The 11,339-nt window shown below is 40.9% G+C and overlaps 1 protein-coding gene across 3 annotated transcripts in view; it reads left to right on the forward strand.

The window, feature by feature from the left end:
* The window catches only part of C6 (complement C6), a 28,094-nt gene extending 19,274 nt beyond the window's left edge, over positions 1-8,820 (forward strand). For 2 of the 3 annotated variants that reach the window (XM_075080033.1, XM_075080035.1), the window contains 7 exons: positions 417-588; positions 1,694-1,805; positions 2,227-2,359; positions 3,357-3,548; positions 4,074-4,164; positions 5,765-6,006; positions 7,945-8,820. In XM_075080033.1, the coding sequence (XP_074936134.1) occupies positions 417-588; positions 1,694-1,805; positions 2,227-2,359; positions 3,357-3,548; positions 4,074-4,164; positions 5,765-6,006; positions 7,945-8,123 (1,121 nt within the window). In that variant the 3' untranslated portion in view covers positions 8,124-8,820. Of the gene's footprint in view, positions 1-416; positions 589-1,693; positions 1,806-2,226; positions 2,360-3,356; positions 3,549-4,073; positions 4,165-5,764; positions 6,007-6,746; positions 7,202-7,944 lie in introns of those variants that run through there. The other variant, XM_075080034.1, reaches the window with a different exon arrangement.
* Positions 8,821-11,339: the final 2,519 nt, after the last annotated feature.

The following is an 11,339-nucleotide window of genomic DNA, read 5'->3' on the forward strand; positions in this document are numbered from 1 at the left end:
CGTTTTAATTTAGCTCACATGAGATGTAGATTTGGGGTTTAGATATGTGCTAGAGCTCAGATTTACTTAATAATTCATTAAATAAAGAGCTATCTAAAAAGGTTGTCACCACTACGAAAACTCAGACAACAGCATATGCAATAGAAGTAGAAAATAAGATGCTTCTGGGTTTGAACGTTACTTGCAATCAAAACTAGAAAATATATTTTAGGTTTTCATGAAGCAGCTGGAATTTGGCTGACCACCTCTTTAGAAAACTCCACATTCTAGAGACAAACTATTTCCTTAACAGTAACAATTTTAAATCCTCTGAAAAAAATATTATGAATTTACCACCAGCCCTCTTGTATGTGGTCCTAAGAGAAATACTATGTATAGTACAGATCTACCAAAAGATAGGATTTTATTTCTTGCAGTTGCTGTAGATGGCCACTGGAGTTGCTGGTCTGAATGGAGTTCATGTGATGCTTCCTTCAAAACAAGAAGGACCCGGGAGTGTAATAACCCCTCCCCGATGAATGGCGGAAAGCCCTGTGAAGGTGAACGGGAAGAAGAGGAGGACTGTTACACCTCTGTTTTCACAAACAGGTAAGAATGTGGTAGATCAAAAATTCTCCATAGTCATGGAGCAGATCTAAGGAGCTCTCCAGAGTGGCTTTGTGACTACCAAGGAAAAACAGCAGACAACTCTCCTGTCTGAACTTCTGTAGTGAGGGCTGAGGGAAGGAAATGTCTAAAAATCTTCACAACTTGCTTCAAGTTTGGATTTATTAATTAGTTTTTCCTAGAAAATGGCTGATGAATTACATACTGAAGTATGCCTATAGACCTCTTACGCTGCTTTGCATGACTTCTTGTCCAAACACATGGAGAACTCATCTGCTTCCATTCATGAGAATTCGCAGTTTCTGGTTTTGTTAATATCACATCCTCTTCTCTTAGAGGATTAGGTCTGAACTCAGAGATAATTCCACTGAAACTACCTAGCTTTTCATATTCCTGCTTTGAGTCTGTCTGATGTATCCATTTTTCATGGTTTTAATTTAAAATCATAAACCCAACCCCAAACTGCCTCAGTTTCTTACATCTTCAAGACCTAGGCTTTGTACAGATTTGTTTTTCCACTGGAACCAAGAGCTGAAGCAGGATTTTCATTATCCCTGCTGTAATGACTACAGAGGAGATTCTGGAGTGGATAAGAGATGATTAAAAGCAATGGGCTACACAGTTCTTTGTTACTCATCTCAGTTGGACACCATGGGCCATAAAGTCCCATGCTTAGAGAGATGAGCCTCCTTTAACCATTGCCTGATTGCAACAGAATGGTTTTGACTATGTTATTGTAAACCCAACCAAATCACATGGACTCCTGAGATACTTCCTCCATCTGCTGTGGTTTGTCTCTTTTTCTTACTGTATAAAAATATTTCAGGAGTTACCTTGATAGAAATTGTGGCCCTGTATCTATCACTTTTTTAGTACTCTCACAATCTCTTTCCTACCAACACCTGCAATTTTTGATGTCTGCTATCTATTATTTAACAGAATACAGTTTTCTCACCACTGGGGGGGGGCGGAGGTGGGCAGAACACACTTGTAGCATCCCTGTCCAAAGCTTCTGACATTCTGCCATAGTTATTTGGTGACATGAATGCTTAAGATACACCCTTACCAGCAAGTTTTCACTTTTTAGAGGTGCTCCTTGTATCAATGATGATGAAGCCAGGAGAGAAGAGGATGTCTCGATTGATGAACCTCAGTCTGGATGCTCCAGGCCAGACCCACCAGAAAATGGATTTATCAGGGTGAGCATGAAAAATGAGTGATAGAGAAGAAAAGTGTAGTGGTTGAGAGCTGGGAAATTTTACAGCTGCTTTGCTACTTGTGCCTGATACACAGACTAGCTACTGTGCTAGTGAGCACGTTGCTGTGTATGTGGCATGCTGTGGGTCTCTAGTCTACCAAAGTCCATGAGCAACTGAAGCAAAGTCAAGGTACAATCCATTTCAAACAGTGGTACTTGAATCTTTGTTTAGTAACCATGACATCAGTTAGTGCAGCTGCACAAACGCATCATTATATAGGTCAGTGGATGACTCATATTTCAGAGTAGGAAAAGCAAGCATTCATTACATCAAACCATCAGGCTTTTATCATTGTTTCTTTTGACAATCTCCAGTCTTGTTACCGCTGATTTTGGGGAGATTTTTTGTTTCTCTTTTGTAGAACGAAAAGAACCAGTATGCTGTGGGGGAAGAAGTCGAAATTGCCTGTGTGAGTGGTCACGTCCTCAGTGGCTATCAATTCCTTCGATGTCTGCCAGATCAAAGCTGGACACAGCAACCTGTTGAATGTCAACGTAAGAAAGATAAAATTAATTTAGCCCAGCAACAAAACAGAAGTGGAAGAAAAAGACACAAAATCGATTTTAATACAGGTTATAACAAAATAATCTGTATTGGTATCTGAAGAGATAGCATTTTAAGAAGGTATTTCATATATTCTCTCTAGAGATGGCAAAAACCTACTGAGTCACTACACCATTCCTTTTTCGATTCAGAAGTGTTACTATTATGTGCTTTGTAAGGATGTTGTAATAGTCAATGCTTTAGAAAACCCTCAGATGGATGCTATGAGGTCCTTCTGTCTAGTTTTAAAAATCTTTAATGGAAGGACTCATATTTTGTTTCCAGCCTTGCATAGCTGTCTTTAAGTTGATGAGTTATGCTAAAGAAAGAATTCTTAGAGCGATTTGTTTACCACATTTTATATTAAATGTATGATGTGTCTCTAACTGCCACCACTGCCCCGGGCTGCCTTGAAAATCCCCACAATAAATCAATGCCTTGAGGTATTTATAGTCCAATTAAGAATTAAGGATTAGAACTGACCTGGAATTTCTAACAAGAGAGACTTCAGTTGTTTTCTAAAACTCAGTGTGATTTCATTGACTTAGTGATGATTTTAACAAAAAAAATTTACCTGAATATACTTAAGAGCTTTCTATTGCCATTGTTTTGATAATAGATTCATTTACAAAAGAAAAGTTAAAATATGCCATTAATACCATTCTTATCATTTTTAAACTGTAAAATTATATTACTTATGCTAGCATACATTAGAAACACATTGTAAGTATTTAGTTATTGATTGAAAAATATTTTTAAAGACTGTAACAGTCTGCTGAAAATTTCTAGACTTAATTATGTTAAATATTTATTAGTTTTGAATGTCAGTCGAATATTTGGTGTTATTGAGTGTCTTTATGGCTCTTCAGCTGAAACATTATGATTTGCTGTAAATACTTGCACACCATAAAAACAACAAGAATTATACTTTTTTCTTGTTTATTACAGCCTCGGTATGTCTCAGGCCAACAACATCTGCCGGTGTCACAATTTCCCCTTTTAAGCAACAGTACAACATTGGTGAAACCATGACACTGAGATGCCAAGCTGGGTTTGTAGTTACTGGTCAAACACAGTACACCTGTGGGAAAGACCTGTCCTGGATACCTCCTATTTTGAGATCTATTACATGTGAAAAAGGTTAGTATGCCTGCAGATACTCTACTGTTTCTATACTGCTGGTATTAACAGCATGGTTTATTTTAGCAAGCTAGAACTGGGAGGCGGATGACTGGTTTTAAGACATACAGCAACTGTTCATTAATTTTGGTTTTACTTTGTGCCTACCACAGTGCCATGTAATTTCAGCCCCAAAGTTCTGCATTAAGTTCAGAATATTTGGATGCAATGTACTGTACGCTTTAATGATGAAACTGAGATACCAAAACTGTTTTCTTAAAAACAAAACTAAACAATCCCCATCTGTATTAACAAGGGTTTATGAAAGCAGAATAGGAAAGTCCATTCTACTGAAACTTCAGCTTCTCTTCTTGTACAGGATTTTCCAGTGATTTTTGCAGACTGATGTGTACTTGTGGAATCCCAACCACAGCAGCTTTTGAAGAGAGAAATATGGGATAAATGGAAATAATTCCATTTTAGGAGTCTAAGATATCCCTGTTCACTTTGTTACTAGTTACAATAACTGTCACTCTTTTGTTTCAGATGTGCAAACTAAAGTTAGAGGTGTTTGCAATCCAGGACAAAAGCAGGTTGAATCTCAGTGTGTTTGTATGTCTCCGGAAGAAGATTGTGGGTAAGTTAAATACTTTAGTTAGAAAAAGAAAAGTTGAAGTTTCTCCACTGCTAGACTATGAGTCCATTGTGACAGAGAACAGAAAGAGTAACAAGAGGTAAAACAATGCAGGGCTACTCTCTGTTCAGATATTAGCCAGCTATGTCTCTGTATCCAAATTACAGCCCCACAGAACCCTAGAATCATAGAATGGTTTGGGTTGGAAGGGACCTTTAGAGGTCATCTAGTCCAATGCCCCTGCAGTGAGCAGGGACATATTCCACTAGATCAGGCTGCTCAGAGCCCCGTCCTGCCTGACCTTGAATGTTTCTAGGGATGGGGCATCGACCACCTCTCTGGGCAACCTGTTCCAGTGTTCAATGTTATTTGGTTAATATTAATTCAAATTCATTTATAGCCTATGAAATAAATGAACAATGACATTAACCAAACGGCACACCATGGTGCACCATTCTAATCTACATTACCACCTGCTACTAGAGATCCCAGCTCTTCCTTTTCTTTTCTTTATTCCTCCAATTACTGTATTTTCAGTATCGTTACCTTGCTATAATAGGCCATGCTCCTTGTGTTTGACATTAATATTTTTGAGATGAACATGCTGTAAAATACAACATATGTTTCAGTCTCTAGAGCATATAAAAATATGTAAGACTTGGATTTACTGTCTCTTTACACAATGTCACCTGCACAGACCACTGAGCCTTCAAGTGAATAGAAGGTTATCTTAGAGGATTTTTAGTAAATGACTGTCCAGGGTGGAGGTAGGGTGTGGGGCTCGAGAGAGGAAAGTTGAGCAGAGATTGAATATGAGCTGGGCAGTTGTAGGACTGAGATCAACACAATTCCACCACCTGGCTCCTGTGTCACCACAGACAAGTCCCTTGGCATGGGATTTATCTCATTCATGTCAATGCCCAAATAACCAAGGTATCTTCTCTCTCAAGAGTCCTTGGGTAGATAGAGAGCTTGTTCAGACAGTGACAGACATTGTCAAATGTACATAGACAAAATCCTCTGAAAACCAGAGAGGTTTTTTTGACTAAAGCTATAAGCTTAACTCAGGAGCATAAAAAAGGTGAGCTGTATTGCTCCCTCGCTTTGCAGAATGACTAAGCCCCACAAAATGACACTGCTTGGAAATGCCTGCACTTGCTGAGAATGCATCCAGTCAGGAATCAAGAGCAATACAGAAGGAAACTACAAGCATCATGGCTGGGTTTGCCTGCCATTGGTGCCAAACTAGCTGCTTCAGAGGCAGACTTGCACACACAGCTGCAGGGCTGCATTAACTCAGACAAACAACCCTAGGACCTGTGGAAATTTCACACACCTTGTGGAGGTAACAGCACCTCCTCTTTTCTTGTGCAGGCACATGTCCTTCACCTCCTATCTGTTGGACGGGACCAAAGCTTCCTTATCTCACAGTACTATGCTGTATCAGGTCCAGGTTCTGCAGTAGCTGGGACAGCCTTAGGTCTTTAGACAGATATCCAACCTGGCTATGGCTTTGCTGTGTTTCATTCAATGCTGGTGGAGTATTTAGAGCCATAGATTTTTCCACAGCTTGCTAAAATAATTTTTTCTTTCCTCGGGTCAGCCACTACACAGAAGACATCTGTGTGCTACATGCTGTTTCTGAACAGAATGTGACCAAGCCCAGCTGTCAGTATGCAGCTGAAATGTGCCTTGGAGAGCAGTCATTTCATTTCTTGCATGCTGGCCCTTGCCATGGTGATTCCAATCTAGACTGGGCTATTGAAAGAGCAAAGCTCTCTACAAATAGCTTGAAGAAAGTGCCCTGTGGCTATGACACCTGCTATGACTGGGAGGAATGTTCAGGTATGACTTCTGAATGGTGGGATTTATTCAGCCGTTTGGATCTAGAAATAAAATGTGCTGACCCCTTCACTGCTCCAAGAACAGGGATTACAGGCATTGTGGTCTATTTGAGCAATTTACAGTGGGAGGAGTGGGGAACTGTGGTCAGTCTCATGTTGCTGCAAGCAGATGAAACACTTACATATGTGCCTTTTCCCTTAGGCACAAGTGGTGTAGTTTCGCCACTTCCCATTAGGAACTTGGAGATTAAGCGAACTTTTTCGGGAGAATTAACATTTGATTCTCTAATCACAAGTATGTAGTTGGCAATGTTATTGCCCATTCTCTGTGAGGGAACTCACAGTAGGAAGTACTATAACCACTAGTTTGTACTTCAGGAGTTAATTTGTGCCACACCCTCTATAGCATATAATTAAATTATGAAATTAAATCATGATACTACTTAAAAAGCAAGACCGGGGCCATCAGGCTTAATGGGATTTTAACCGTAAAATTTGCAAATACCTATATGTGAAAGCTGTGTTTATTAAGAGCTTTAATGAACTAGCTAAGCTGGTGAAATCCCCAAGATTATTATTTTATACACTGTTGTGCAACTTGGCTATTTACTGTGTAATTCGGTGATAAGAGCAGTGTGTTTTCCCGTAAATGTCTGAGGTGCTGGCTGGCTCCTCACACATCAAGTGCTTGCCAGGAAAAGGCTGAGTGGCAGCCATATTCATTCCTTCACTTGATTCCAGAGACAAACATGATCCTTATCACACCTGGTCTACTTCTAATAAAGCAACAGCAGTGTGCAGCAATCCTAAAACCCCATTTTGAAGATTCAAGGTTTCCGCAGCACAAGATTTGAAGTAGGTGGCTGTAAAATTACTGCATGAGATGTTCCTTGTGGGGCTGAAGCAGAGGGCATGACCAGGTGTGCCCCTTGCAGGACATGCTGTGGTGGAGCGTCTAGGCACCTTGGGCTCCTGGCAAGGTGGTTATAGTTTAAAACAATATTGGTCTTATTTATTCCAGAGCCCCTAAGAAGCATAGATCTGCTCACACTGTGGAAGTGGCTTAAAGCTAGATCCTGTGCCAGCACCTCTGTTTTTCCTCTCAAAAGCCTACAGAGGAGCCTGTTCAGTGAGGAGAAATGAGAGCCAGAGGAGAAAAATACATTAAATAAAATAAGTTTTCATTGTGGTGCTCATGAGATTTGAATTGGACTTTCATCCTCACCATTTCCACAAAAGTCCACTTTCTCATAAGTATGCACAGGCATTTGGGAAATGGAAGTTTTGGTTTTCCTGAGAATGAGTGGTTGGTATCAACACAGGGGCAGAAGATACTGCATTACCATGGGAAAGCAGCTAACAAAGGAAAACACTTTTTTTTCATATGTTTTAAGAAAGAGAAGGCAGAAACTTAGTTTCTTGCCTAGGGAATTTCTGGGAAAGAATAAAAAGAGTCAGAATCTGATTAGATCAGAAATGGGTAATGAAATAACCGTCAGGACTGCACTTTACCACAGGCCAGCAGCAGGTAGCTTAGCATTCATAAAGGGACCTTTAATGAAATAGGAGCTGACACAATATGGACCTTAAGATTCCATTTCACAGCAACATTGTGTGCAGGGATAATTGGGAACAGAAAGTCAACTTAATATCTCTTTGTTTAGAAGAATGGTTGGGGAAAGCCAGTAGATAAAAATAGTTAGATACTTCATTTCTTTCTCTGTATGGGACACTGCTGCAAAAACTGGTATTTAAAGCTGCTTTTGTCTCTATTCCTAATATTATACATCTAGTGTATGTACTATGGGCATTTTGTAACTAATGTATCATGAACCTCCAATAGTGTTTTTGCCTGTTGGACTTTGAAATGTTGTCAAACTATAAAATATGGTTTTAGCCATGACATTTGCAGCTAAAATTCCAACATGTTCATTCCCAGAGACACAGACCCAGTGCTCCTGCTTGATGCCTTACCAGTGCCCCAGAGAAAGCCGCCTTTACTGCATCCGAATGGAGTCAACAGGGAGGAGGAGGACAGTCAGTCTTTGCACGCTGGCAGCCATGAAGTGTGCTGGCATCAAACTGGAGGTGCTGGAGCAGGGGAGCTGCCTGGCATAATTTGTCGGCTCTCCTGACAACCACCATGATCATCCCACCATCCACACACAGGATGAGCCAACCTGGGAAAACTTGGCTGGTTATCAAAGGACAAGTAGACCAAAAAACAAAGGATGAAAAAAAAAATAGAGCTTACTTAACAGATTTTTGGGAGAAGGGTAGCAGTGGGCTTTTTTTGGTCTGAAAATGACCTAGGTAGTGGGGTATAGGGACTGCACTCATTGCTAGTAACTCTGTGGATGTGCAGAGGGCAGGAGGGGAATGGATAGGAAAGGACAAATAAGAGCATTGCCCCTAGTCTGCCCTGGTGCTGGATGAGACTTTTTCTTTCCTCAGCCATTTGCTGGCTTGTCCCTATGGCTGTGACTGCTGTGCACCCTGGTTTTCTCACTGGCTGAGTACCTCCTGTATCATCCAGGCAGGCAGACTGGGCACTTCAGCATCATTGCATGTTCCCTCTGACACCTAACGGGATCACGAAGGAGGCTACCTGTACGGACACTCGTGGTACAAATTCAGCGAGCAAATATGCAATGATTGAGTGAAGTCTTCAAAACCATGTGATTCTTAATCAGAGTAACTGAAGGGAAGAACTGATTATGGTTTGCTGATTTTGAGCCTTAGACACTGTTGGGGAATTTTTACGGTACCGCTTGAGGTGAATTAAACACATTTGTGCTTAAATATAAAAGAAAAATTTAATGAACAATGGATTTGTCTAAGTCCTACTGCAATACGCTGTTCTGCATGGAGTCTGCAAAGACGCGTCACAAGCAGATTCACCTTGCACCAGCACCAATCCTGAGAGCAGACACATGGGGCGCCTCAGACCAGCCATGGGTCCATCCCCCAGCCCAGCTCTGCTGCCCAAAGGTGGCTCCTGAGCTTGGGCCCCTGGATGCTCCCATTCCAGGATGGGTACAAGAAAATGGTGACACTGTTTGTTATCATCATCAAGGGAAACTTCAGTCCCTTACAAGGAGTCATTCTTTCCCTGGCATTTCTGCTTCCAGCCAGTTTAACCTTTTCTTGTAGTTGAGCCTTCTTGCCCTCTGTGCCAGATCATTCCTTGGTCACAAATTACCACTGCTTAGTAGTTACAATTAGAATTTCCCCTTCAACGTTCACAATTTTACAAAACTGAGGGTTAGAAACCTTCTGTCCAAGAAGGGGAAAGTTGAAAATCACTTTTTTTTCACCAGCAGTCAGCAGAACAATGAAAATCAGGGGGAAAAAAGCACGAGAAGAGTCTATTGGTGAATAACCTGCCCTATGTACAAGCATCACACCACAACAGGGCACTGTCATTTGGGAGCTGGGAGAGGACTGGATGTGAAATGGTTATTTTCTGTCCAAGAAGATATCAGATGCCTGTATGTGGGATGCTGCCAAGCTCCCTAAATCAGCAGCTAGTCTCAACTGGAGGGAGCTCAAGGAAAAGAAGCAATTAATCCTGCTGCTAGATACAACAAAGCATGATGTTTTCTTGCTTAAAATGTGTAGTAAAAATTATTATAAAAAACTGAGATAGGTTTGCCTTTGCAGTTCTATAGCTCTTTCCTCCAACGGAAGTTATATACAAATATGCTTGTGATGGCCTAGGAGAGGGTTGCAAATTTGATTGTGGCCAGGTTGTTTTCTAGCGTTCTTATTTCTTCTTGCTGGTTGCATTCTGTAGGGGAATAATGACTCAGAATGGCTGCATATGCCTTCTGCACCCTCAAAAAGCAATGAAGATTTCTTGCTCCTGACCCTCTAACCTTAATACTAGCTTTTCATTACAGGACTCTGATTCCAGTGTGACTGTCTAGCAATGTTTCTGATAGGAGGAATTTTTTTTCCTGACACTTCTGATCATGATAAATCACCAGATCAAGTTCTTCGTGGTAAACAGAAGGCAGCCAAGAGCTCCCTGGCTGTCCCAGTTCCTCCAGCACCTCTAGTCTCAAGTGGTTATGGGCTGTGTGAGTGCTAAGACTTACATTTTTCTCTCTTGCTCATGGGGATAACTCCTGTATTTTCTGTTTTACAGTTGAGCATTATGGCACAGAATGGAGACATGATCTACCACTCACTAATATGGGGGTGGTTCAGCCATAAGCTGAATCCAGAGGAAAGCTTCAGCTTGCTGAAGATAGTGGGACTTTTGCTGTTGGCTTCAGTAGGGTCTTGACTGCACTCACAAGGACTTTGAGTTTGCTGCTGTGTTCTGTCGCAGGGGTCCTCAACCCTCATATCAAGCACTGCAGCTCTTAAATGTTTCCTGCAACTTATATCTTTTTCTTGGATGAGCTCTCCTCTTCTACTATGGTAACTTATATTAGGTAATGACAGAGTTTTCTTGTTTGCTGGTGGCAGGAAATGCCATCTCTCCTTTGCCATTGTAATCTCCAAGTAATGTTATGTGGCTTGATGGATCTTTGCCTTGGGTCATAAATTATAACTGGGGAAGATGAAGCAAACCTGAACTGAATCTGTCAGGGTAACCAGGGTCACTGAGACATTACTGATTCTCAAAGGACAGCTTTCTCGGTAATGCGGCTTTTCTACTGCACAGAAAAATCCATCTATTTGTTCTTAACGTCAGAGATGAGGCATTATCCAAAATGAATATAATGAGCCTTTCCACTGACGCAAAGGTCCATACAATATCCCAGCATATCTAATTTTTCACTAGCACAAGAGTATGTGAAGTGTATGTAGAATACACTTACCACAGTGAGACAGCTGAGGCACGATTCAATGGCTGGGCAATTAGCAGATGCTGTTATGGACTTCTGTATAAACAGTTATTGCAATTGTAATGTAGAATGCAAAATTTGACCACATGTAGAAGAGAACCAAGTACATAAATAGTTTCTGTTATAATGTTTATGCTACCTCAGAAAGCGGTAATCCAGAGTTTGCTTCAAGGGTCTGAAGTTAAGGCAGATATGCAGGTTTAAATATCAGCTGCCAAACTTTTGCCAATGAGCCACTGCTTAGTACAGCAATTGTCGTTTCCTGTTACAGCTATGAGAGGAAACACCTTATATGAAATGTTTGAGTCCTGATGTCTTTATTTCAGCTGCTATGTGAGAGGTAAACATCTTCTAATTTAAGAATTTGGTGCAAAATATGACTGTGACTATTAAATGTGAAGTTGCTAGATGCAGTGAGCATAGTAGAAGATGGGTACCAGAGCTGTTGCCTGTGTTACTTTCCCAGTGAGTGATA

This window comes from Phalacrocorax aristotelis, chromosome Z (genome assembly GCF_949628215.1).
Source record: "Phalacrocorax aristotelis chromosome Z, bGulAri2.1, whole genome shotgun sequence".
Taxonomy (NCBI): Eukaryota; Metazoa; Chordata; class Aves; order Suliformes; family Phalacrocoracidae; genus Phalacrocorax; species Phalacrocorax aristotelis.